The sequence below is a fragment of the Anopheles coustani genome, chromosome 2, assembly GCF_943734705.1.
Source record: "Anopheles coustani chromosome 2, idAnoCousDA_361_x.2, whole genome shotgun sequence".
NCBI lineage: Eukaryota > Metazoa > Arthropoda > Insecta > Diptera > Culicidae > Anopheles > Anopheles coustani.
In genome coordinates, this window is record NC_071289.1 from 92,330,003 (window position 1) to 92,355,592 (window position 25,590).

The 25,590-nt window shown below is 46.9% G+C and overlaps 4 protein-coding genes and 7 non-coding genes across 11 annotated transcripts; 4 read left to right on the forward strand and 7 right to left on the reverse strand.

Moving 5' to 3' along the window:
- Nucleotides 1–493: 493 nt before the first annotated feature.
- Nucleotides 494–8,550, forward strand: LOC131263721 (mitochondrial enolase superfamily member 1-like). The gene is made up of 8 exons (XM_058265973.1): nucleotides 494–688; nucleotides 768–986; nucleotides 1,043–1,165; nucleotides 7,227–7,377; nucleotides 7,433–7,590; nucleotides 7,652–7,794; nucleotides 7,862–8,025; nucleotides 8,094–8,550. Exons 1-8 carry the CDS (start codon nucleotides 596–598, stop codon nucleotides 8,393–8,395), a joined length of 1,353 nt encoding a protein of 450 aa, XP_058121956.1. The 5' UTR covers nucleotides 494–595; the 3' UTR covers nucleotides 8,396–8,550.
- LOC131263708 (inner nuclear membrane protein Man1) lies at nucleotides 1,535–6,610 on the reverse strand. Its single transcript, XM_058265954.1, has 2 exons — nucleotides 5,229–6,610; nucleotides 1,535–5,153 (listed from the first exon to the last, which is right to left on the reverse strand). The coding sequence occupies exons 1-2, from the start codon at nucleotides 5,854–5,856 to the stop codon at nucleotides 2,755–2,757; spliced, it is 3,027 nt and encodes a 1,008-aa protein (XP_058121937.1). The 5' UTR covers nucleotides 5,857–6,610; the 3' UTR covers nucleotides 1,535–2,754.
- A 179-nt stretch (nucleotides 8,551–8,729) lies between the features above and the next one.
- Nucleotides 8,730–13,194, forward strand: LOC131263709 (WD repeat and HMG-box DNA-binding protein 1). Its single transcript, XM_058265955.1, has 9 exons — nucleotides 8,730–8,904; nucleotides 8,983–9,220; nucleotides 9,283–9,523; nucleotides 9,600–10,043; nucleotides 10,105–11,027; nucleotides 11,112–11,372; nucleotides 11,452–11,610; nucleotides 12,386–12,502; nucleotides 12,585–13,194. The coding sequence occupies exons 1-9, from the start codon at nucleotides 8,828–8,830 to the stop codon at nucleotides 13,119–13,121; spliced, it is 2,997 nt and encodes a 998-aa protein (XP_058121938.1). The 5' UTR covers nucleotides 8,730–8,827; the 3' UTR covers nucleotides 13,122–13,194.
- Trnay-gua (transfer RNA tyrosine (anticodon GUA)) lies at nucleotides 12,171–12,270 on the forward strand. The gene is made up of 2 exons: nucleotides 12,171–12,207; nucleotides 12,235–12,270. It is a non-coding gene; the product is annotated as a tRNA-Tyr (tRNA).
- A 7,385-nt stretch (nucleotides 13,195–20,579) lies between the features above and the next one.
- Nucleotides 20,580–20,698, reverse strand: Trnay-gua (transfer RNA tyrosine (anticodon GUA)). The gene is made up of 2 exons: nucleotides 20,662–20,698; nucleotides 20,580–20,615 (listed from the first exon to the last, which is right to left on the reverse strand). It is a non-coding gene; the product is annotated as a tRNA-Tyr (tRNA).
- Nucleotides 20,699–20,948: 250 nt separating this feature from the next.
- Trnay-gua (transfer RNA tyrosine (anticodon GUA)) lies at nucleotides 20,949–21,081 on the reverse strand. The gene is made up of 2 exons: nucleotides 21,045–21,081; nucleotides 20,949–20,984 (listed from the first exon to the last, which is right to left on the reverse strand). It is a non-coding gene; the product is annotated as a tRNA-Tyr (tRNA).
- Nucleotides 21,082–21,298: 217 nt separating this feature from the next.
- Trnay-gua (transfer RNA tyrosine (anticodon GUA)) lies at nucleotides 21,299–21,420 on the reverse strand. Its single transcript has 2 exons — nucleotides 21,384–21,420; nucleotides 21,299–21,334 (listed from the first exon to the last, which is right to left on the reverse strand). It is a non-coding gene; the product is annotated as a tRNA-Tyr (tRNA).
- A 244-nt stretch (nucleotides 21,421–21,664) lies between these two features.
- On the reverse strand, nucleotides 21,665–21,805 carry Trnay-gua (transfer RNA tyrosine (anticodon GUA)). The gene is made up of 2 exons: nucleotides 21,769–21,805; nucleotides 21,665–21,700 (listed from the first exon to the last, which is right to left on the reverse strand). It is a non-coding gene; the product is annotated as a tRNA-Tyr (tRNA).
- A 490-nt stretch (nucleotides 21,806–22,295) lies between these two features.
- Trnay-gua (transfer RNA tyrosine (anticodon GUA)) lies at nucleotides 22,296–22,407 on the reverse strand. Its single transcript has 2 exons — nucleotides 22,371–22,407; nucleotides 22,296–22,331 (listed from the first exon to the last, which is right to left on the reverse strand). It is a non-coding gene; the product is annotated as a tRNA-Tyr (tRNA).
- Nucleotides 22,408–23,034: 627 nt separating this feature from the next.
- LOC131265326 (leukocyte elastase inhibitor-like) lies at nucleotides 23,035–24,285 on the forward strand. The gene is made up of 2 exons (XM_058267584.1): nucleotides 23,035–24,070; nucleotides 24,155–24,285. The coding sequence occupies exons 1-2, from the start codon at nucleotides 23,035–23,037 to the stop codon at nucleotides 24,283–24,285; spliced, it is 1,167 nt and encodes a 388-aa protein (XP_058123567.1).
- Nucleotides 24,286–24,406: 121 nt separating this feature from the next.
- Nucleotides 24,407–24,610, reverse strand: Trnay-gua (transfer RNA tyrosine (anticodon GUA)). Its single transcript has 2 exons — nucleotides 24,574–24,610; nucleotides 24,407–24,442 (listed from the first exon to the last, which is right to left on the reverse strand). It is a non-coding gene; the product is annotated as a tRNA-Tyr (tRNA).
- Nucleotides 24,611–25,590: the final 980 nt, after the last annotated feature.

A 25,590-nucleotide genomic window follows, 5' to 3' on the forward strand; every position in this document is an offset into this window, starting at 1 on the left:
ATGGACAAATACGGTACGGACGAATACGGTACGGACGAGGCAGCTCCCGGGAGACGATACGCGTCCTCTCGCTAGGACGGTCGGGAAGCGAAGCGGCCATCCTGTTGTTCACCTCGTCCGCTATCGGACACCGATAGCGGCGAGTGGAAGGATGGCTGCGTACGTTGCAGCTTCCAGTGGATGATGAAGCTGCGTCTCCACAACAGTGTTCATTCAATGGTGTGATTGAGAAAGATACAGGAAGATTAAGCGATGGGGGGAGGATTGCTTCGTTTCACCGACGAGCAAAGTGCTCATGTTTACCCAAACACGGTCGTCAATCCACAAGTTAGCACAGATCTCGGCGCTTATCAGTGCGCCGTTCCGCCAAGAATAGGTACGTAAATAATCTCCTGGCCAGCTACGATCTCGAGTGTGAGTGTGTTTTGTAATAAAAACCGGAGCCGAGATAATGCGCCTACTGTCAGTTTGTTTGGACGCCGGGTGCAGATCAGTTTGGTCCGCTTTGTTTGACAGGTTTCCCCAACTTTGGTCGTGTTCTGCTTTCCTTCCGGTGTTGCTTTTGTGGTGCATAACTAAAACTGATCCCGCGAGAATGGTGCAAGATCGTTCTTTGAATATCACGACTGTTACGGCGCGTGACATCCGCTGGCCAACGTCCTTGGGGGCACACGGTTCTGATGCAATGGTATGTAATGAAGTCGCACCGTGACCCGTTCGCTACCCGGAGTAACCGAGGACCGAATTTTGGGCCCATTCGTTCGTAGCACACGGATCCGGATTACTCTTGCGTTTACGTCACGATTGCGACGGTCGAGGGACCTGTTGGGTACGGCATGACGTTTACTCTTGGCCGCGGGACCGACATAGTACTGCTGGCCGTCCGTGCTATGAAGCGCCTGGTTGAGGGTCGCACGACGGCCAGCATTTACGAGCGATTCGGTCAGTTTTGGCGTGAGCTAACGAGCGAATCGCAGCTTCGATGGGTAAGTTCTCGTTGAATGAGTTCGGCAGGAAATTACCTATTACTACCGTCGGCTAGATTGGACCAGAGAAAGGTGTTACCCACCTGGCGGTGGCCGCCATCGTTAATGCCCTGTGGGACCTGTGGGCCAAGATCCGAAACGTTCCCGTCTGGCAGTTGTTGGTGGAAATGGAACCGGCGGTAAGTTTCATCTCCGGACGCAGCACAGTTTCTTTCACCGACGGTAGTCTTTCCATTATCGACCAAACAATTTACATCACTTTGCTTGTTTACTTGTTTACGATTTTTATTTGGACAATTTGGATAGCCTATCTGGTTCGCTTATAACTTCTTGTTTTGTATGTACCCTGCACCTGTAGAATCTTTTGTTATTAATATATTTTACGTTTGCGTTTGCCTGTCCGCTTTTAGCAATTAAATTTCTTCTTTCGCCTTTCATTCCTCGGTAGTTAGTACTGAATTTCCCCCTTCTCTCGTCTGGCCAACAAACACATGTTATGTGGGGGTTATATTGCAAAGAAACCAACAAAAATACGTCGTTTACATACATACATACATTCACATATTAGTATATATAATTATTCAACAAATCGTTTTTTTTTATTAGACCTAACAATGACGGTGTTAATTTTTCTAACACGGGTTTTTTTTTAACGTTACGTTCCGCATTTTCAACAGAGCACTTTCCGTTTCGCTCTGCTGTAAGAATTTTCAAACGCAAAACGAGAGTAGTTTATGTTTTTAATAAGCAAAAGTGATGCGCTGACTGAGTTGGTTATCGCCAACAGTCCAATTCGTAACTAAGGCAACCGCCCCGGTTTCTTGAAGAAAAAGAAACCCCATTGTGGCAAAAAGACAAACGAAAGCTTCCAAATGATTGGTGAAGTGCATATTCATTCTGTTCATGCACCAAACAGCAATCTGTTTTCTACAATTTCCAGTTTTCGGGCCAGAGCAATTCTGTCCCATCCTATATCTGTCCGTTCTTTATTACCTTAAAAAATGTTGCTACCACACGACCATCGTTCGGTTGGTGGTAGACACGAAGGGTGAGTAGCAAAATATATATGTGCAGTACAGACAATAAAGTATCCGTACAGTCACCAATTTTAAGTTTAATCCTGGTTATCTACAAAATATCGTTTAAATGGTTATCCTAGGTCACGTATTCGCTGAGATAACTAGGCTTTAAGTTGTAATTGATGACTGTACGGATACTACTTTCTTGTGTGACTGTATGTATTGATACGCCCTTTGCACGACCTTTGATGTTTCAGTTGGAGGACATTTTGCGAAAAACAACAACCCTAATATTCATATCCATACGTTACGTTACATATATAAATCTCGCCAACCTACGGATTAAAAAAAAAAAGATAATCATTTACAAAACTCGTAACAGTAAAAAAGAAACGGAGAATATATACTATGTAAGTAAAAATAAATGGCAAACAACGGTTTCGTCTAACGACTGTGGCCAGGCGCTAATGATGATGATGATGTGTATGTGTGCGTGTAGGGCGCGAGTTCGTACTCTTGTTTCTTGTAAAAGTTTTTCCACCTTCGCGTGAAAAGCGTCCTAGCGAAAATCCGAGCTCTCCCTCTCTCTCCGTGTATTGTTTTTTTTTCCTTTTTTGTTAATGAGGAAGGTTGGTGGGTGATTGAGGGAGAGAGGGGGGGTGGGTAGGGCGAGGAGAGAGAGGTGATGATTAATATCGTTCAAAGTGAATTCCAAATTCCAAATGTTCCACTCGCGACAATGCCCCTGCCTAGTTTTCCTGACCTTCGTCTACTCCCCGCCTTCCATTAACCACCGAACCCGAGCGACGTCCCATGAGCGGGTTGTGCGCGGATCTGGCACCAATTGTCGCTGCCGCCATCAGTTCTTCTTCGACCTCCTCCTCGTCTTCCTCTTCCTCGTCGGCATCGTCCTCTTCCTCGTCCTCCGGATCGGTGTCGGGATCGTGTCGATCGTTGCCGAACCGCCCATTGCCAGAACCGTTGGCATTGTTCAGCGACAGCTGGTGGCTCATGGAGGAGTTGTTCTTGTTCGACGGCTTCAGGCAGGTAGGACCGGCGCCGGAACGTGGAAACCTTTGCGTGTACCGTTCGAGCCGCAGGAACTTGATCGAGACGAGCCGGTTGTCGAACCACCAGCCGTTAATTTCGTCGTGCACGATCCCGGCGTCCTTGGCCGTGGCGCACCGCACGTACACGCAGCAGCTGCTCCGGTCGAGCTGGATGTCGTAGATCTTGCATCGGCCGCCCACCTTCTCCAGGATGGCGTCCTGCACGATCGTCTTCAGGTTCGGATCGTTCACCTCGTACTTGTCGAACATCTGACGGATCTTGAGGCAGGGCGTCGGTGGGTCGTGTATTTTGTTGCTATTGTCAAACGCCGGACTTTGCCACTTTTTGGCACAACCACCTCCTCCTCCACCGAGAGCTGCTGCTCCGGCTGCTCCAGCACGTCCACCCCCCGACGGTGAGCCTCCGCCAACCGATGTCGCCAACGGTGCGCTATCGATCCAACGCATCATCTTAAAGTCCTCGCCTCCGATCGAACCCACCTCAAAAAGGATGCGGCTTTCGTTGTGCTCGAGAAACTGCAGCGCTTCGTCCCACGCCCATCCGAGCTTCCGTCTGTTGGCCGGCCCGAGCAACCGATCGCGCAGATGACTGATGACAACGCGTGCATCCTGTTCCTTACCGCCCGACGCAGCGGCCGCATCCGAAGCGTTCGCCGCCGCCTGACTGACGGCGTGGATAATTTCGCTGATCAAACCGTGGACCTGTTCGCGCCGCTTCTGCTTCACCTGAAGGACGAACCGGAACAGATAGTTCGCGGCCAGCGCCACAATTCCCGCGATCGCAAGGGCGCCGACGACGATGAAAAACTTCTGGAACTTGTTGTACATCATGCAGGTGAAGGGAAGCTTTGGCCGGAGGATGGTGAAATGGTTCGAGCGGGTGGCGCGTCGGTCGAGCACCTCCGCGAACGCGATCGGTTCCCCCTCGGAGCCGCAATGATCGATCCGCCACTGCGGGTTCCGATCGATTAGATACTCCATGGCGTGCAGGTGGCGCGTGAGCTGTGGGATGAGCACAGACGGGGAGTTCTCTTTGGCGTACTTGAGCGCTTCGCCGGCCGACATTAGCCCCGAGACGGTTGCTGCGTCCCGGCAGTGATGCTGTTCAACGCGTGCCTTCAGCTCGTTTCCGATCAGCTTCAGCAACTCCAGGGCCGGTTCAACGTCGCCCGATTGAACGCAGGTTGTGCCAGCGATTCCACCCTCCTTCTCGCACAGATCGTACCGCGTGTCGATGGAGCTAAGTGTGCTGGCCAGATCGGTGCTGATCGTCATGTACATAAACGCGACGAACAGCAGAAACGCCATCAGCAGACAGAGCAGGGCGCACGGAATGAACGTCTGCTTGAAGCCGTAGGCGTCGTCCAGCCTTTTGATCATATTGCCGATCCGCACCCGATACGGAATCGACGGTGGGTCGGGTGATGGTTGCGCGTGCGTTACTATATCGTTCTCGTTGAACTCGTACTGACCACCGCCTCCTATACCTCCCGCTTGCAAGCGACTGTACCGCTGTCGGATATGATTGCCCGCGATTATGGACCCGGCCGTTCCCAACGGTGACGAGGGGACAGAGTTGCCCGCACTACCACCACCACCACCACCACCAGCGGTTGCGTTCGGTTTATTGAATCGCAAGTGTCCCGGGTGATGCAGCATTCCCGATGCTTGGCTTGGACCACCGTAACGAGATGAAATGGGAAAAGGTGCCGGTATACCACCACCACTGTTGCTTCCCCGCCGGCCAATGATTCCACTGATGGCACTGTTGTAGTTCTCCTGCGAAACCGTCTCCCCGCGCAGCTGCATCAACCGCTTCGTGTACTCGCTAATGTACGGCGTGGAGGAGGGAGAAGAAGAGTCGTTCGCCGCGCCGTTCGAAGATCCGTTCGAATCGTTCAACAGCGCACCTGCACCTCCACTGTTGTTGTTGTTACTTCCGCCACCGGCGACGGAGCTGTTTATATTGCTATACATACTGCTGTTCGCGGACGGAGGCGTTATGTTTGGGGCCAGTGAGGCCATCTTCCGGAACAGCGAACTGTGCGACGTTGGCTGCGGTGGTGTTGATACGTTTCCTGCAAAACGATACGAACAAAATCTGTGTTAGTAGTTGCCCAATTTCTCCTCGAACTGTTCCTCATATTCATTACCAAAACCTCGGATAGGAGGACCCCCACGCAGGGAAGAAGGGTGAGGATAGTCATCCTCCTCGCTGTCGTGTACGATGACCGGTGAGATGTAGATTGAGCTGCTGGACGTTGGCGAGAGGGACGCTTTCGTACTGCTTCCCGCCGTTCCAGCGTGATGATGATTGTTCACGGCGTTGCCACCGTTAGCTGCGCCAAAGTGGGTGGACAATACCGGTGACGTTGATATGCTGCTAGTGTTTGGGATTCGCTTCATCGACGGGCGGCCCAATGCTGCCGATGCCGCTGCTGTCGGTGGTGGCATTGCCATGGAAGGAAGTGCCCCGGCAACGGTCGCCCGTTGGCTTCGTCCAACGCGCGTGTTACTGCTGCTGCTGCTGCTGGCGGCAAGTGATTTCCGTTGAGCCGCCGTCCGCCGCAACCCATCACTACTGTCCGATTCCTCGCCGGAGCTGTAGCGAGTGGCCTTGGACGAGTCGCGGTGCAGCTTTTGCTTTTCGTTCTCGATAAAGTGGCGTAGCTTCTTGATCAGAATCTTTCGCGTAGTGGACGTTACCGGCAGCAGCGGAAGCCCACACTGCACCAGCCGAAGCCGCAGCTCGTCGTCGGAGAGCTGCTCCAGGTTTTCCATCCTCCACCGGATGGCTGCTCGTCGCTGCTCGATTCGTTTACAAACCTCGGCCTACTTTTCCAAGCTTACTGCTTATTTTCTTCGCTCACCACACACTACACGAAAATGCAGCTACTAATAGAACACCCCAACCTTGGCACGCACAAAATGCAGTCCTGTTGCTGCTGTTTCGGTGTGTCTCTTTTACTCTCACGCACGCCCGCTTTATCCTTCTCCTTTTATTGTGATGCCAACACGGGTTTGTCAAGTGGCGTCGTCCTGCTGGCTTTCTTCGCAAGATACGCGCGCGTTCGTTGCATTCGTTGACGATACGCAGGTAGAACTTGAACTCCGTGAGGCATGCGGTGATTATTTCAACGCAAAAGGCGAGAGATGATGATTTCACCGACGCTTTTTACCTTCGCACCGCAGACAACACACACGACGCACCGCGCGTTGTTGGTATGTGATGCTCGCGTCACTGCACTTCCTCTGCGTAACAAAATGCGGCCAACTCGCGGGTTATTTTCCAAACACCGTTGAAACCGTCAACCGCGCGGTGGTGTTGAGGCCAAAGCAAACATTCACACTCTTTTCCACCACCATTCGGTGCACTTCCATACTTTTCACGCTATTCTTTTTCCGCTTCTTCCCGTTTCGTCTTGAAGAACTGGCTTGTGTGAACTTTGCCGCTCCTTGCGACGCGCTGCAGCGACATCAAGGCATCAAACCTTCACCGGCACTCGACTCGAGCAGTGATGGGACACAATTATGTTTCTGCTGTTCAGAGGCCTCGATAAACCTTCACGATATTTCTACTTTACTGAAAAATTATTGAGGAAAAAGATCGACGATCTTTTCCGAGTCGAACAAAACACGCGATCTAGTGTTGGCAGAATCGGGACTCGGAAGATTCGAAGATTCGATCCCTAGACGGATTCTAAAGATTCGAATGCCATTTGACGGATTCTAAAGATTCGAATCCCTTTTGACGGATTCTAAAGATTTGATTCGATTAGGATTCGAATCAGATTTGATTGATTTGGGACTCGATTTGATTCGATTCTGACTTGATCCTAAACTGTTTGAATCGACTCTCAATGATTTGAGTCGAATTAGTCACATAACTAGTCGATCTAGAGTCGATCTAGAGACTCGAACAAAACACGCGATCTGTCACGCTACCGCGGTTGATGTAGCAGACCAGGTTTGCTTCAGAGTGGCTGTACGTAAAAGGGCGATGTTACGTCAAACGGAACTGTCAAAAAACGGAACTGATAGAAAAGGACATCCGGTAATTGTTTGCCACCGAAATGGAAATTGCATTATGAAAAGTATGTTTTCTTATTTCTAACAAAATCTTTATTTTCAATCTAAACGCTGAAAACCAGGAGCTTGTTTCAACAATAGATTTCCGCTACATCGAAGACGTTATCACGCCAAAGGAAGCAATAGCGATGTTGGAGCAGAACAAGGCATCCCGCTATGATCGCATGCAGCATTTGATGGAGCGTGGTTATCCCGCATATACTACACAAATAGGTGAGAAAACGTTCTTTCAATTCGTGGGGCCATTACAAATGTTTTTGTTTCGTAGGTTGGATGGGCTACAGTGATGAAACGATACGTGGGTTGTGCAGAAAATACCTCGCTGCTGGATTTAAAGCGTTCAAAATGAAAGTAGGACAGGATTTGGACAGTGATATCAAACGGTGCCGGTTGGTGCGTGAAGAAATTGGCTGGGAGAATAAATTTGTAAGTAGTTTTGACTTCTCAATGTGCTGCAAACATTAATTTATGCTTGTAACGATTCTAGATGGTTGACGCAAATCAAACTTGGGACGTCCCAACTGCAATTGAGTGGGTGAGAAAACTCAAGGAATTCAAGCTGCTTTGGATAGAAGAACCAACATCCCCAGATGATATTCTTGGGCATGCAAAGATTGCTGACGCTCTAAGGTGTTGCTAATCGCAAGGGACTACAAATAGTGTACCATTTTTAACATGAAAATTCAACCGATTTCAGAGAACATGGTATCGGAGTGGCAACTGGAGAGATGTGCTGCAATCGAGTGATGTTCAAGCAATTTATGCAAGCAAACGCACTCGAGTTTTGCCAGATCGATTCAGCTCGCATTGGTGGAGTCAATGAAATCCTATCGGTCTATCTGATGGCCAAGAAACTGAATGGTAATTATAGTTTCGACACTCTGCTATTTCCATGACACATAAATGAAACTTACCGATACAATTTTCAGTAAAAGTTTGCCCTCATGCTGGAGGTGTTGGACTCTGCGAGATGGTGCAGCACTTGCAGATGTGGGACTATTGCTCGGTGTCGTGTACGATGGAAGATCGATTGGTGGAGTTTGTTGATCAGCAACATGATCAGTTCGTGTACCCAGCAACCATTAACGAAAATGCCTGTTATGTTGCACCACGTGCTCCAGGCTATTCAACTGAGCTGAAAGATGAAGCTATTGTGCAGTTCGAGTATCCAAATGGATCGGAATGGAAACGCATGTTTGGTGAAGGTCTTTTCAAACCAGAAAACTACTGAAATATGATAATAATCTAAACCTATCAAAATGTTAAAATATTTCAATGAATAAATGTGGTTAATCACGTGGGTATTGCAGGGTACAATGGTGATTTACAACTTGTGTTATTCCCACTCACGTTAACCAGCATGTTGGTCGAATAAAACTGCTTGGAGCAATGCCTCCAGTTTTATGAAGAATTCCTGATGATTTTGAACTGCAAAATTCGTTGATGTTTGTTCGTTACGATTTTTAACAATCTGTGCTATGCTGTACGAAGCAATGGATGCGGCGGTATAAACACGGTATGTGTCAAGCGCCCGGAATTGTCAAATGAATTGGCGGGACCAACAGCATAACAAATGCGCCTCAGAAACGATTGCAAAAGAATTAAAAGTTGTGGCCGATTTAGGTGTTATCTCTTGTAGGTAAAGGAAATATAAAACATTAAGATGCCGTTCAAACGTTCACCTATGCGGTTTGCCCATATAGTGGGATATACTATAGTCTTCTACCAGGATGATGGCAAGTATGTGCGCTATTGATATTGTATATGCAAATCCCATTACACATGTTCCACGGTTGAAATACCTTTTTCGTCCTTCAGTTGCATTGTTAGCGTTGGATACGATGGAGACTTTCGCATCTGGCACGGCATTGGCGACGACGATCCACCGACAACCTGCATCGGAGAGCATGCATGGACTGCGCTCCAGTACGGCGATCGTGTGCTGATCGCGACCGATCTTAACACGGTGCAAGCTTGCAAATATCCGTCCCTGGAAAAGGATGGTATTGAGTTTCGGTTTACGGCCTACGTAACTTGTATAGCCAAAAACAAGCGGGTAAGACCTTGAGATTTCTATCGGCCCCATTTGTTGCTCATTTGATGAAATTCATCTTCTAGTTTCTGACTGCCGGTTCGGAAGATGCCACCATAAAAGTCCTTTCGACTGATAATGGCGAGCAGTTTGAATTGGAAAACCTAGGCGGTCCCGTGCTGTGCATCGATCTTAGCAAGCACAACCTTATTGCCGCTAGCATTGGTGATGGTACTATCCGTGTTTGGGACATGAACACGAAAGAGCTCAAGAAGACGATCGACGGTCTGCCGAAAGTTAAAAGTTTCGAAGCTGTTCTTCATTTCTGTGAGTTGTGTCAAACACGATCTCCTTCATTTCTGCACACTTTATTATTTATTTGATTGATGTTTCGTTCTTCCAGCAACACCCTCTTTCGAGCCGAAAACTGGTTCCCTGATGGCATACCCACTTGAGAAGGAGGTAATCGTGGTGAACACCAAAACCTGGCAAGTTGTAAAGAAATTCTCGAAACCGAAGCTTTCCGCCGATCTTACGGTCTGCGCCTTTTCACCGATGGGTGACTATTTGGCGGCCGGAAGTGAGGTAGGAGAGGTAATCGTGTGGGACTTCGACACACAGAAACTGATCGATGGATGTGCACAGTTTGGGACGTATCCGATCACAAGAATCGTGTGGAATCCGAAGAATAACGGCGAACTGGCCGTGTCGGATGCAAACGGGCAGATTGGTACGGTGACGGAAATTTTCTTAGAGGCCGAAGAAGACGATGACGGTGCCGGGGAAGATATCGTGGAGATGGCGGAAAAAGAGGAGGAAGACGGCGATGATAAAATGTTCGATGAGTGTAAGTATATTATAAAATGGAAACGAAAAAAGACTGCAATAGCTATATTCTTTTAAATCAGTTGTAGTAAAAGAAACCGAAGTGGAGGATAACGATGATAACGGCGATGGGCCTGACGATGATGAGCTGAACGAAAACTGTGTTGAGATAGAAAAATTAAAGTCGCAGGTTCTGGGACCGACACAACGGGCACCTGAAAATGACGCTCTTTCTGACGTTGACGATGATGGGGCTTCTTCGGTTCGCAGTGAGCGCTTTATCGGGCCAAAGTCATTCCCTCAACAGCATCCGTTTCAACCTGGCTCGAGTCCTCACTCGCAGGACCATTGCTACCTTGTGTACAATCATGTCGGAATGGTACGACGACACGCGACCGAGAAGGAAAACTCGATCGAGGTGGAGTTTCACAACTCTCAGCAGCACCACGGAATCCATCTGATCAACTATCTCAACCACACGATGGCGGGCTTGAGCGAAACCGTGCTCGCGATGGCCTGCTCGAGCGATGACGGAAGTCCGAGTAAGGTGGTGTGCATCAACCAGGCCTCGTTTGGAAAGCGCGAGTGGAGCTTCACCATGCCAGGTTGCGAGGATATCGTTGGAGTGACCGCGTCGGACAAAATCGTCATCGTAGCGACGGACAGTCGACTGTTGCGGGTTTTTACGGCCCGTGGAACCCAGCGTGAGATTTTGTCCATCCCGGGGCCAATCGTTGCCCTTGCCGCCTACGGAGACCATTTTTTGGTCGCGTACCACAGCGCTCCGGCCAATGAAGATCAAAACATTACCCTAATGATTGTGACGTGCATAAACTTTAAGCTGCGCTGTCGGGAAGTACGTGTCCCACTGACGGCTGGCACGGAGCTGCGCTGGATTGGGTTCTCCGATCGGGGCTCCCCGGTAGTGTACGACACGGCTGGTGTCCTTAATTTATACCACGCTGCATCGAACGTTTGGTTTCCCATCTATCACGCCGATAATTTGGTAAGCAAAGGAAATCGATGCATCTTCGGTTGTTGCTTTTTAAACTTTTTACTCTTTCTTTCTCTCTATCTCTCTCTGTGGCAGCAAACAAAAGGCGCATCGGACAGTCTCTTCATTATAAAAGTGTCCGAATCGACCCAGGCCATACAGCTGATTCTTTGCCGGGGGGCAAGGTATCCACTGACCAATCCGAAACCCGTTCCGATGGAAGTGCAATTCCTTCTGCCCTTGTGCGACCAGGACAGTGAGAAGGAGCAGCTCGAAGAGCAGCTGGTTCGTTCGTTGTACTTTAAGCAAAACAATGCTGACAAGCTCATAATAGAAACGGCTCTCAAACTGTTCGCGGTGTGTACGATTGTTTCGCTGCGCTGCCTGTTACCATTTACTTAACTATCTTGTATTGTTTCTTTCATCCCCGGTTCAGCTTGCTTGTAAAAATGAATGTGAACAACGCGCCAAGGAGCTGGTGGAAACGATTGCCTCGAGTCAGTTGATTCCGCTGGCGATTAAGTACGCGAGTAAAATCCGTCGGTATCATTTGGCCGACAGCCTGGCCCCTTTGCTCCCAACCTTCCAGGAACAGGTAAGAACGACGTTGAATCTCGGATTGTTAACATGCAAGTAGTTTGAAATAACTAATTTGTTAATAACTTTACAATTGCTGAACCGATTTGTACATGTAACACCTTAAATGAAAGGTCTGCTCAAGTAACACAACTTTGTGTTACAATAGATCTTTCTATATTTTCTAGTTTTTGGGAAAGTTTATTTTTCAAAAAGCGTCGGAAATCTACCGGTTCCTCCGGAACAAGGTACTCAATATTTCGAATAGCCATTTAGGTAAACATTTGCCAATTTGCCAATAACTTTTGATTCTTTGAACCGATTTTTACGGCAGACCCCTCAAACGAAAGGTCTTTTGCAGACCAACAACTTTGTGGAAGTACAGACTTATCCATCGTTTCCAGTTTTTGGCGAAATTAATGCTGCATGTTTAGCAGAAAAAGCATGTTCGAAAGTTCCCGATTCGCGGATTCTCTCTTCGAAAGAGAGATTTTGCGAGAGAATTCTCAATGATACTCAATGGTACTTTGGTGTGTGATGTTCTATTCAAGTAGCACATTTGGCTGATGTTTCCCTAAGCCTTCGATAGCTCAGTTGGTAGAGCGGTGGACTGTAGAAGCAAGCTTGCGAGCGGAGCATAGTAATCCATAGGTCACTGGTTCAAATCCGGTTCGAAGGAGAGTTTGAGAAATTTTTTTTTCTCAAGGAATAAAATTTATATTTTTTTGTAATATTTTACTGAAAGTTTTATGTGAATTACTTTTTTGACTACATGATATTATTTTTTTCATCAGGAAAACCAAGAGGAAAAGCTCGAGCAGGAACGCATTCGAGAAAGTGAAGCCATTGTGAGCGAGCTTCAGCATATCAATATTGAGGCGGTTACGAAAAAGGACACGACACCGAAAATAGTTAGTACTGCTGCGATGGCCAGCTGCCAACGCTGACACTGTCCAAGCGGTCATGGTTTATTTATGTTCCTATATCTTCCAGAAACCACTTCCAGTTGGCACGAAAAAGTCGAGCAACCCATTCCGTAAATCAACGCCTGCTGGTGGTGATTCCGTAGCGTCGTCGTCTCCCGCCTCCATCCCGGGCGGCACCGGCAATCCACTGGAACATTTAACCGGCAAGGCGATCGGATTTTCGACCAGCAGCAATAGCAGCGGTAGTCCATACGTTGCCAAAGCGCCGGCCAATGGAGGCCAAGTTGAGAATAGGCCTCACAACAACAGCGCTGGAACGTCCGGAACGCCTAGTGGATCGGGCGGAGGCAAGTTTAAACTCTGGTTCGAGCAAAACCAGGCCGAACTTCAGCAGCGCCATCCGGAGGTTGAAAGCTCGGAGTTAGTCAGGATCGGTGTGCGCGAGTTTAGGGCTCTCCAGCAGAAAGGTACGGAGGGTGGCAAAGCGTCGAAGGAAAATGGTACTCCGCATAAAACGTCCGAAAAGCGAAAGCTCGATGAAAGTGAACCGGCGGAAAGTGGCATCTCTAAGCTGGCCAAGTTTGGTTTCGTTCAGAACAATTAAATGGAACGCTAAAGCTAATTTGTGGATTGGAGTAAGTTCGTATTAAGTAAGTAAACATTTATTTTATCTATAAAACTAACCTTTGGGCCGTTTAAAATCTTCGTCAATAATAACGAAAGAACATGTGTGGTTGATTGGAAGTACGTCCCCAAAGACCGACGATTGACAATCCCATGATAAACGCAGACTAGAAGACCATTAGAAGCTGCATTGTTGTTCCGCGAATGCCACTCAATCATCGACAAGCGATGCCCGTGCAGCCAAAAGGCAAGAGGCGTAAAATGACGAGCATATGGAATTACGGAGGACAACAATTTGCGCTGGGTTCCTCGAATCTTCGGAGAATCGAACTCTTTTCCTATTTCCCAATTGCCTGGTAATCGCCATACCGCACGTTCGCCACGTCCTTTTATATGTGGCATGCGTCAAAATCGATCATGTCAATTATGAAGTGTCGAGTCATCGGCACATTTCCGCTTCCGCGTGTCATCTTCCGAACGGCGCTCGCTGATAGAACCGATCGATTGAGTTTGATTTGGCACTGCGATTCCCTGTCAGCTCATTCATCATCTATCAAACGAGTGTTGTTTCCCTCGGTGGAAAATGATACCATGTATCGTAGTTGCGGAGACACAACGTTAAGGATTTTCTATTCGTTGACGATTTCGAACCGTGAAGTAGCGCTCGATATCGTAGGATTAATCCTAGAAAAAAGAAAAGAACAAGAAACGGCCCGATCGTGGAAATGGAAATAATGTCCACTTCCCGGTTGGGGGATTTCCTTTTCTCGACATTTCAAACCTTTTCCATCTAAGTACCGAAAGGGGAATGGTTACAGATGGCAACAATAACATATCATTCGAAATGTAACGGATACGGTTAATTATTGGATGTGGTTGTGGTTTGGGTGTACATTAATCGGGCGTGACTGTGTCCCTCAAAAGGACATTTAAATTGTCCTCTCGGTGGCTCAGACTTTTTTTTATGGTACTCCACTGAAATTGTTCCTCGTGCATTCCCCATTCAATCGTATAAAAAGGATTTCGAGATTAAAACATTTAAATGTTAATGCCGCGCATGTGACAACATGCACTTCAATTAATCGATGGCCGGACAGTTTTGGGTTTTTTTCCCTTTTATAGCGAGAAATGTTGGTTTTCAGTTAATGATTGATACAGATGGGGCGTTCTCATGTGGCTCAGTGTTGTAGATAAAAAAGTGAACGATGGTGTTAAAATAATTAATGGTTTATCTCGGATCCAAGCCAGTTGTGTCCCGTAGGGGATGCATTTGATTTATTGTGAGACACAAACCTGTTCTTCGGTCAGATGGAAAGTTCATCCAAAAAATGGTACTTACTTAACTTGAGAATTAATTTTTAATCCTTCCTGCATAAGGTGAACTCGGATACTAGAGAATCCTTATGGCACAACGAATACGAAACTCTTATAATTTTATATTTGTAACTAAGGTATTATTTTACATCCGTGTTAGGAGGTAAAAGCAAATTGGTTTGTTTTCAATAACTTAAGCTATAAACTAAAACTGTTCGAATATGGTTATCGAATTTCTCCAGGGATATGTTAAACATTATTATCACATTTTTATATTATATTTTTTAACATTAAATTTTAATACTGGGCTTCTGGTTCAAGGCTGTGTGTGTTTCATGTTTGTTATTGAATTGATTTTGGATTGGTTTTCATTCAACATCTATTTTCGCTCTTCCTATCCTTCGTTAAACGCAGGGTGATATAAATACAGATAGATTCCTAAAAGTTAGTTCGATCAGAAGATGCAACCAGGTATGATTGTAATTTTGTTTTTGTTTTTGGTGCGCTGGTGAATGTAGCAAAACTTTACGTACCCCTTGTTTGTTTGAAGAAATGATTGAACTATATCGCTCCCATCGGTGACAGAACAAACAGATATCATTCCCTTTCCCACTAGCGGGACTTGATGATTCGATTGGTGCGATGGTTCGCACGCCCGATTCTCCCATGGAAAGTGCGCGTGTGATCCAACCGGGCGCCATATTCCCGTGCGACTAGAAGTGAATCAGTGCCTGCAACGCGTGGAAGAACGCGATACCAAGAACGGACGGGCATTCCCATTCCCATGCATCAGGTCCGGATGGTGGTCGTGTGTGGTGATCCGACTTCCCCTGTCTGTGCACCGCGGATTGCCAAGATTATGGGCACGACTTTTCCCACCCGAAAATAGTGGGATAACCGAATGTGAGTATTCCTGTGGGAACGGTTGCGGGGTTGCGTTTTCTCGTGCGAACTCGAGCGGTGGATAAAAAAGGGGTGGGAATGGGAAAATGGGTCTACGCGCGAAAAAAAAACCCAGTCGCAGTTTCCCCATCTCCTTTTTATGATTGTCATCACTGGCCTGCTGATCTACTGCGGATCGACGGCTGAGTGGTGAGATGTAAGCGATCTAACGCAGCGTGAGATAGTGAGAGTGAAGTGGTGAGCTCAGAACAAGTGTCTGGATCGTGTTCTCATTTGTTTAGAAATCGGAAAAAGCAGATGTTCTCACACGAAGCGAGTGCAAGAAAGTGAAGTGGTAATAGGAAGTTTGATTTGATTGATGCCGTGTGAAGGCAAACATGAAAAGAAGGGTGAAGGAGCAGAGAAAAATCGTTGGCGTGTAATTGTCGGGTCCGCGGGTGTTAATATCATTTGTGAAGCCACATTACACGGGTTTGCTTTCGTTTGAAAAAAGGGGGTAGGATACAGGGGCAGATGTGTGGTGCAATGCGGGGTGTTTACTAGTTTTTCTCCCCCTTTCTCCCCTTACGCAAAGTGGTTCCAAGCGCGCGCGCAATCAACGAGTTTTATCGGGCTTGTGGTGTGACTGCGCGGGGAAGAAAGGAAAACCTCCAACAAGACAAGGCAAGGCGCCTCGGCGTTCTCTCACGCCGCGGTCTTCGCGATCGCGAGAATGGGCAACGGAAACGTTAGAACAAGTGCCAGACCACGACGGCGACGAAGAATGAAAGTGTGTGTGTATGTGGAATTGCCGGTAGAAGCAGCAACAGCAGCAGAAGTGCCAGAAGCCCCCGGGCGTTCACGTGGGATTCCAGGCGCTGGCCACTGTGGGGTAAGTAAGCCGTGGGAGAGTTCGATTCGATGGGAACCCAAGCCGGGACGTCAGCATATTTGTTCTTTTCCATATCCATCACGGTCTCGGTCCGTTTCCGTTTCGAGGTTCGTTCGTCTGCAACTGTGGTAAATTAGAGTATAACATAATGGGAAGGGGTTAGAGGTTGATCCTTATCACAGAGCGAGAGCATCGTTTAAGAATTTAAAACATTTAGGAAATATGTAAGCGGTCGTTCGAAGCAGATCGTACGGAATATTTGAGTTCTAATTTTAACACCACTTACCAACAAGGACAATGTGAATAGAAGAGTCTAAATTACATTTCATCCCCTTGCTTGACCCAATGATTGATACCAGATGCAAATATTTGTACCATGTTATAGCTTTTTTCGTCATTCCCATATGCATATTTTATTGGAAATATTATCGTTAGTCATAACGATGAGTTTCCCTGTTTCCAACTGACCTTCCCGTTCGTTGGATTAATGTCCGATCAAAACACTTTGCGTTCCCAGAAGAATGATTACGTTGTTTTTTCCCCATATGTAAAAATATTAGGTGACATTTAAATCCCTCTGCCTATCCGCTTGTAGCAGGTTGTTCCCTCAATCAAATGCGATTAATTGCTTCCCATAAATGTGGTGTTGTGTTTTTATACATTTTTTTTTTCTCGGTGAAAACTCGACTGACTGGCCTACCCCTGGTGTGGCTTTTAATTGTTTGCAAATCGTCAACGGGGGGAGGAAGGAAAAAACATGCCCAAAGTGCATTTAAATATTTAGCTGGGAAAAATGCGCCGGGAATAGGGGAAAAGGTAAAGGTTGGGCAGAAGATATCATCGAAAGATGCACACCGGGGAAAGGGAGGGAGGGATGCAACTGCCACACACACATGATGATGTCCGTGTCATCGCGCTGCCGAGTCAACGAGGGGGAAAATGCACGGCGCACCCTTCGATCCGTTCCTGGGAATCGAGTTCCTGGCATTCGAGCGTGGTGTGCTTTACCCCTGCGTCCAATAGAGTGCGCCCTTGCCCTTGTGCGCGGCTTTTTCGAGAGAATCCCACGAATAGAACCGTGTCGCCGAGTCCTGGTTTCCCCGGGCCTGCACAATCGGTAAACAATTTTCTCATCGGAACGAAAAAGCCATAAAGCCCAAGAACGTGCCGAACGATGCGCGCATGATGGGAGTGGGAAAAACGCAACGCAAGACGCATTATTTTCGCCACCGAGGGCAAAATGGGAAGCATTTTCTGGTGGAAAACACGGCAAACAGCCGAAGCAACCGCGGGGGACAGAAAGGGACAGAGCAGTTTGAGTGTCCCGGTTTCGTCGAGAGGTCGGTGAAATAATTATGCTTTTATCTGGTTGCGGCCATAACTTCTCATGCATCCCCATGGTCACTTTCCCTGGCGCCGGAGGGAGAGTGAGAGAGGCGGCGTCGGTTTCTGCATCGCTGACTTCTGCTTCACCGTGAAGGAAGGAAGAGAAACAAAAGCGGGTCACACTTTAAACCGACACATTCTACTTCCGAATGTTTCCTCCTTTTCCCGGGACCGTTTTTCGAGCAGCAAAAGCGGGCAAAGAAAATCGCCGCGTGTGACAACCTAATGCCGTTCTCCCATCTTCTTCTGGTTCTGACGTGTTTTCCTTTTTTTTGGGCTCCTCGTTCCTTTCGATTCGAATCGTATCGACGCGTTTCCCGCGAGACAGATCGGTGCTTGCGTTTCCCAGGCCACCGTCAGCGTGTGACTGGGAAAATCCGGACCGAGAACTCTACCCTGGTCAGTCGGTCGCGCGATGGTGGTGCGATCTACCCGGCTCACACGTTCTTATTGGTTTAGTTTTTGTGCCTTGTGCGAAGCCCCTCATCTTGAGGTGTCAAGAGGTTCTTCAGCGAAAAAGAGTTTTGATGATCAACACCTCAAACAAGCGTTCGCCGGATCTTTAACGATCGAAACCATCGACTGATTTATTGCGAGCGGATTGTTCTACCCGGAAAGGAGGATTATTGTTGTCTACTAACGAGAAAGGGGTCCGAGTAGGCCGGTAAACAAAAGGCAATCCTTAGATAGTCCTACGTCATTGCGCGCCCATTACCGAATCGAGGCGTGAGGCGTAGACTTTCCACCTTCCAACGACCGAATCAATCAATCAACCTTTTTAAAGCCACCAAGGATGGAACCAAAAGCATTTGGTAACACGCTCCCAATTAACGTCGGAGGGATTCTACCCGCCTTCGCCATCGCCTTTTAAAACGACCAGTTTTTCAGTTGATTTCATCGATTGTGTCTACGCGCTGTTTTTGGTGACCATCTGCTGCTGACCATCGTGTCGCTTTGGGACCGCATAGAGATGTCACCCACTCAATAGAGTCACGATTGGATTAAAGTCATCCCTCCAGCATGCAACATAACGTGAAGTGCTTTGGCTGACCATCGTCCTTTTTCAGCGGTATTGTTCAACAAATCAACTGACCAGTGGTTGGACCAGTGTTGGTGGAAGAGGGAAGCTCAATTAAAAGACCCCTTCCATCGATTTTGCGGTATTTGCAGTGTGCAAAATTTTGTCCCGTGGTTTATGCCCACAATCGTAATTGAAAAGGGCTCGCTGAAAGCCAATGTCACAAGGTTGCAAACATAACATGACTTCATATGCCACTCGAATTAGTTACGGTCTTCCGGAGTTTCGTTTTTCGACATGTTTTCGAGTACACTCTTTAAAGTGGCCTATGTCGTTTTAGAAGTTTTTTTTCCGATTCGTTCCACTGTTGTTTTCTGCTCCTGCTCTTGTTTTTTTTTTTGTTGTTTAATATTTGCCATAACTTTAAAATATTTCACGCATCGTCCTCGACGAGCGGGGAAAATAAAACATTCGGGCACAATTATTTATTTCATGGTCAATTATATTTTCCCTGACCCTTGTCAGGGCGGCTCGGAAAAGAAGGAAAATATTTTCTGACGCCTGTTTTAAGCAGTTTGTTTTAATTTTTCCATTTATTTCCAACAAAAATTGTTGGACTTACCCTTGGAATGGAAGTGGGAAAAGTGGTCATCAAAGCAACCAATTGGCATGGGGCGAAATTACGTTCTCGTGCTGGCCTACATTGATTTATACGATTTCATAATTACTTTGCACATAATCGCCGATATGGACGCCGTGGACACGGTTTGCGGATTTGCAGCACGCAACAAAGTGCCGCCTCAATCAACATCCCATGCAAGTGAGTTACGATCGCAAATATTTGGGATCGTAAATAATTTTAAAATGCACTTTGCATCGTGCAGCTATATCCAAATCTGGCACGTGAACCCACGAAACCCGTCTATCCCTTGCCGACAATAATGCGCCCGAAGGCAGTAATCAATAGTAGAAAGTCTTCGTCCTTGTTCTAGGTTGACCATTTGCGTTTGCGTCATTGCTGACCGACCGTTGGGCGCTCGAAAGAGGGCGTTCGTGTTCGTAGTCTAAAACTAATCAAAAAGCCAGCTCCGACAATTTGCATTATTACCCGGGACACCTCCGGTTAGGGGTTGGGGTGACTTTTGGGTTTGGGAAATGAAATTTGATTATTTCGAACCGACGAAAACCCATATGTGCACACCTTTGCTCTCCCGAGCTCGAACAAGTGCAAATAGAAGTTTGATTAATTCTTTAAATCGATTTCATTTGCTCGGGGGCCTTCCACCAGATCCCGATCGATCATTGCAATGTTTTCCGGGAAACCATTCCTGCCCGCAAGTGGACTACAAACAAATGGGAACCTTCTTCACACTGGGAACGCGTCCTGCGTGCGTGTCAAAGTGGGTATGTCCTGCCCTTCGCTTCCTGGGTCCCGGGAATCTAGGAATTAGAATCGATGAGAGCACGAAAGGGTCAGGGGGACAAGGAGGAAGGAAGTTGTAAGTTTAATTAACATTCGTTTTCCCGTTATTGAGCCGCACTGTAACGCGCGTTCGACGTTGAAAAACTAGGGTTGATGATGATAATGTGCTTGGCAATATTGTGAGCACGCTTTGAAACTGTACCATCGCATCGGTTGGTAACTTCATACGAATTCGTGGACATTTCCGCTTGCTCCCTCCGGTGAACTTATTTTTCCACACGTGACCAAACGCGTGTCGATCGTTTTTGGATGATTTTTGATGTTGCTTTTCGATTTTATTACTTTCCTGTATGTTATGGAAATGTGTTGAGCGTGATGCCGTTGCTTCGCTGGCAGATTGACGCTGTTATTATTTTTATTACGTTAGCTTAGGAAGAACATGTGCTTGGCGGTAAAAGCAGGTTACTAGTGGTGTGGTACTCACGATAAGTCTTCAGGTCAAATAAAAAATCATCAATCTTTCTCCTTCGAACCGGATTTGAACCAGTGACCTATGGATTACTACTACTAGCCGATTGTCGAGATTTGAACTCCAACAACGCTCACTACAGTCCACCGCTCTACCAACTGAGCTATCGAAGGCTTGGTTCCTTGCATTCAAAAGTATGTTTAAAAAACACTCTCTCGAGCGATCACTTTCGAAAAGCAACGCCAGCACTTTAGTACCTGTTTGCGCATAGCTTGAAAAAGTGATAGTAGCTTGATCGTTCGATCCCCTCTTAACGATTTCTATGCCATCACAACTTTGTCAGACAAAATAAATCAAGACGATCAAGCTGCAACAAGACAATTTTGTTTTCATACACTGGTTTCGAATTAACAAAAAATGTATTCCTTCGAACCGGATTTGAACCAGTGACCTATGGATTTCTATTGTTTCTAGATGTGAACTCGGGAGCGTGTCTCAATTTCACTCATTTCTCTACAACTACAGTCCACCGCTCTACCAACTGAGCTATTGAAGGCTTGTCAGGTTATTGGTCACTTTCTGTTCAAAAGTTACATTGGCGTTGCATTTCGAAAGTTGCCCCAGGGCATGTCTGAACAGGTAGTAGCTCGATCAGGCGATCCCCTCTTCATTGCTACTCAGATTGTTTGGAGCGACTATCGTTATCTGCCAAATGCATTCGAAGATTGCTTCGAATTCGAAAAAATAAACATTTTATAAAAATATATAGTCGATCCTTCGAACCGGATTTGAACCAGTGACCTATGGATTTCTATTGTTTCTTTGAGGTGCTCCTCCCCTCCACATTCTCCTCTTCAACTACAGTCCACCGCTCTACCAACTGAGCTATCGAAGGCTTGGTTCCTTGCTTTCAAAGTGTGTTTAAAAATCACTCACTGGAACGATTTTTTCAGAAACCTACGCCAGCTCTTTAGTGATTCGCTAGCATAAAACAGTGATAGTAGCCCGATCCTTCGATCTTTCCTTTTTAACGATTTTTAAACTACCGTCAAAACGACATCAGACTAAATAAAATAAGTCAAGCTTCAAGAAGATAATTTTGTTTACATGCACAGGTTTTGAATTAATAAAAAATGTATTCCTTCGAACCGGATTTGAACCAGTGACCTATGGATTTCTATTGTTTCTAGAGCTGAACTCGAGAGCACTTAATCGTGCCCCAATTTCACTCATTTCTCTACAACTACAGTCCACCGCTCTACCAACTGAGCTATCGAAGGCTCGATTCATTGAGCCTCAATGTCTGTCCAAAAACCACCTGAATGCTCACTTTCGAAATACATGAAGCCCAAGAGGCTTGAGAGATAGTAGCTCGATCATGCGATCCCCTCTTCTTTCCAGAGTTTATTTGGAGCGACGATCACTATCTGTTAAATGCATTCGCCAGCCAGAAATGCATCGACGAAAGAAGATTGCGAGTATTCAAAAAATGATTGATTATAAAAAAACGATGCGTTCCTTCGAACCGGATTTGAACCAGTGACCTATGGATTTCTATTGTTTCTTTGAGGTGAATTCGGGACCTCTTAATCGTGTCCCAATTTCACTCATTTCTCTACAACTACAGTCCACCGCTCTACCAACTGAGCGAAGGTATTGAAAGTACATTTTAGTTTTGTGCATTCCATTTCTTTAGAGCATCTTTCGTGGATCAAAAGATCCTTTAAGTTGGTCGATGTTTTCGCAATAAAATTAATTGTGTACAATGTTTCCTTCGAACCAGATTTGAACCAGTGACCTATGGATTTCTATTGTTTTTGAGTGCTCCTCCATTCTCCTCTCCAACTACAGTCCACCGCTCTACCAACTGAGCTATCGAAGGCTTCGAGTTGTGTTTCCAAAGGGACGCTTCGCGATCATGAATCATCAAATCGCGTACGAATGTCTTCGCGAGTATTGGTTGATACGGCATCAGCAGGTTTCAAACGAAACTGGAAGCACAATCAAATGGTGAATTTTATTCACACACACGCTAAAAGAGAGGTATCCCGGTGAAACATTGTCGCTCGTTCTTGTGCATAAATCGGAAAAGAAACCCGATGGAATATGTAAAGATCACACCTGAGTTCCAACAACGATTAAACAGAGTCCGCCACTAGCAACAGCTTTCAGTAGAACCTTTTGTACTAAAAAATCTCTTGATAATATTCCTTGTCAACCCACCAACACAACGGCGGGATCAGGTGTTGGTGGTTTACAAATGCAGGCAAATACGGGACTCGTGAAACGGGCAAACAGGTTTTGGGCTTTGACCTGCTAGACTTGAAATCTTCTCGCTGTGCATTGAGATAATGAATACATTAGCTCGCGCAACTTCGTCGGGCAGAACCGAATCGAAACACGAGTCGCGTCCACTTGTGTCGTCCAGAGTGTTGCTGACCATCGTGGTAGAAGGTGAATGTTTTGAAGCAAGAACGCGCCCCCCGAAGAACCGGATCCTTAGAAGAACATGGCGGCGCAGGTAACATTGAGCTGCGTTTTATTGCTGGCAGTTGCTGGTTTGCCGGTGTTTGTCAACGCTGAAGGGATTGACCTCAGTGTTGGCGATGCGGCCTTTTCCGTGGCGTACTTCAAGAATTCGTTCAATCGGTCAGTGAACTCGGTCGTGTCTCCGATTGCGCTGCGCTTGACCTTCTCGCCGCTGTATGAGGTCACGGAGCCGGGCACCAGAGAAGCGGTTCGCCGGACGTTCTACCTAGCTCCGGAACCATCGGATGTTCGCAGCAACGCGGTGAAATTCGTGGACGATGTCGAGCAAAACCAGTACCTCAATATGTCCTTCGGGGTGTTCAAGACCGCCGATGAGCTTAGCCCCGAGTTGGGCGACTCCGTGAGAGCTATCTTTAAGGTGGAGCCTCAGACGGTGGTGTTCGCTGATACCAAATCGGTCGTCGCTAAGGTCAACAAGTGGGCGGAGGAAGCTACTGCCGGTTTGATACAAAATTACCTCGCCGAACAAGACATTGAGGTGAACCAGGAGCTTTTGCTGCTGAATGCACTCTATTTGCGAGCAAACTGGGCCCAGAAGTTCCCGCTGGAGCGCACGTCACGCGAAACGTTTGAATACCTCGACGGTCCGGCTCCGGTGGACTTGATGAGCGTCACCATGGAAGTTCTGTACAAAGCGCACGAGAAGTTCCACACCATCCAAGTGCCGTACAGCGAGGACAGCGATCTGACCATGTGGATCCTGCTGCCTCACCGAGGCGGTACCTTCGACGAGCTGCTCGATCTGCTGTCGGTGGAGCTGCTCGACGAGCTGGAGGGATCTTTCGCACCGAGAGAGATTGACATTTTCTTACCCAAGTTCACCGTCCGTCACAGCCACAATCCGCGCGATGTGCTGGCGAAACTGGGACACGAGTCCATCTTCGATGGGAATAACTTTGGAGCGTTCGCGAGTCACCGGTCGACGCTGGCCGGGCTGAAGCAGAGCACGTTCCTGAAGGTGGACGAAAGCGGCACGGAAGCGGCGGCCGTAACATGTTAGTATTCCGCACGCACGTACTTACCACGTTCTTGGCTTAATTCCAATGTTTACCATTTCTTTCTTCCACACCTCGAAACAGCGGTTGGCACGAAGTTCCGCGTGAGAAACACCCAGTTCCGAGCGAATCAACCTTTCGTTTTCATCATCCGCAAGATATCGACCGACACGATCTTGTTCTTCGGACATTACTCCAATCGCGAACAAAACTAATCCTTGGCCGACATTTTGAATAGAATTATGACGTAACTAGTTAACGGATGACGCGTTTAAATAAATGTGCAAAAAACAAACCACGTTTAAAGTAGCATAAATAAAAAGAATCTTTCCTTCATCCTTCGAACCGGATTTGAACCAGTGACCTATGGATTTCTACTCTATTTTCGAAGAGGTAGATTTCGTTGTTACACAGATAAGAGTTGGGGTTTGGATGCATGTTGCACACACCACCCACCTCTGGGATCTAGGTAACCACCAATTTAACCTCTCGCTAAAATCTCTCTACAGTCCACCGCTCTACCAACTGAGCTATCGAAGGCGTTGAAATTGTAGACAGCAAAACAACTTGATAAGCCCCGACCAACGGTGCACTTCACGCGAATTAAGTTAAAGCACGTGTCGTTGGAGCGAAGGTATGTTGCCGGTGGGGAGTGTGGTGGCCTTGTTTGGTGGGAGAAATGATCAGGGGTTTCAGTCGCAAACAGTGAAAGTTGCATAAGATACGCTACACTTGCCATTCGCGGGAAACGGTAAGATGAACTGTGGTACCGATGCCTCTTTTAGATTGAAGAGTAGTGTTTTGTTCGAAATGGCCTCGAAACTATTGCTCCTAGCAAAGTCAATCAACAGACAGGTCGCAGCATACCATGTAACGAGCCGAAAACTTCTTACGAACAGCGAAGAAAGTGGAGTAAAACTGCAAATTTGGTATGTTTCATCAACAGAACAAGGAATTGAGGCGTTCAAAATATGTTCTGGAGGTAGACTGGCTATAAGGAAGGCCCACACACTTAATTTCGGCAATCAAAGCGAGCAAAAAGATCCATATCTCATGATATCCCACAGAAGAGTAGTTTCTATCAGCAAGACCATGGGGATACTGTGATCTAGAATTACCAATTACCTATTTCGCGAAGATTTTGGCGGAGATCTCCTACAAGTATGCTAGAAATGTTTGTAAACACTTTTTCAACCAACTGTCAAAACAATGGCGGAGCAAAAAACAGATTTGACTCGACCTGTCTGTTGATTGTCTTTGGCTCCTAGTTTGATTTAATTCAATCGCAGGAGCTCTACGAAACCGGGAAAACGTAACCTAGCCTGCAGCGTTGGTCAAAAATTGCACCCTTGAAACGCAGTCAAGAAACACACAGCCTACTCGAACCTACTCGTTACGTGTTACACAATTCAAACCAGCCGTTCCGTGCTGAACAAGTAGTACTTATTAGATTAGGCTAAAAATATAGTAAAAATGTGTTTCATTTTGATTATTTACGAAGCGTTCAAAATAAAAAAGTT

Excerpts from the sequence above, each read along its gene's own strand:
- LOC131263709 (XM_058265955.1), top strand. The coding sequence starts at position 8,828 with ATGCCGTTCAAACGTTCACCTATGCGGTTTGCCCATATAGTGGGATAT. Across the intron at positions 11,028-11,111 it reads TCTATCACGCCGATAATTTG|CAAACAAAAGGCGCATCGGA; the intron begins GTAAGCAAAGGA and ends TCTCTGTGGCAG. Across the intron at positions 12,503-12,584 it reads AGGACACGACACCGAAAATA|AAACCACTTCCAGTTGGCAC; the intron begins GTTAGTACTGCT and ends TATATCTTCCAG.
- LOC131265326 (XM_058267584.1), top strand. The coding sequence starts at position 23,035 with ATGGCGGCGCAGGTAACATTGAGCTGCGTTTTATTGCTGGCAGTTGCT. Across the intron at positions 24,071-24,154 it reads GGAAGCGGCGGCCGTAACAT|CGGTTGGCACGAAGTTCCGC; the intron begins GTTAGTATTCCG and ends ACCTCGAAACAG.
- LOC131263708 (XM_058265954.1), bottom strand. The coding sequence starts at position 5,856 with ATGGAAAACCTGGAGCAGCTCTCCGACGACGAGCTGCGGCTTCGGCTG. Across the intron at positions 5,154-5,228 it reads TCCTCCTATCCGAGGTTTTG|GAAACGTATCAACACCACCG; the intron begins GTAATGAATATG and ends ATCGTTTTGCAG.
- LOC131263721 (XM_058265973.1), top strand. The coding sequence starts at position 596 with ATGGTGCAAGATCGTTCTTTGAATATCACGACTGTTACGGCGCGTGAC. Across the intron at positions 689-767 it reads CACACGGTTCTGATGCAATG|CACACGGATCCGGATTACTC; the intron begins GTATGTAATGAA and ends ATTCGTTCGTAG. Across the intron at positions 7,591-7,651 it reads TTGGCTGGGAGAATAAATTT|ATGGTTGACGCAAATCAAAC; the intron begins GTAAGTAGTTTT and ends TAACGATTCTAG.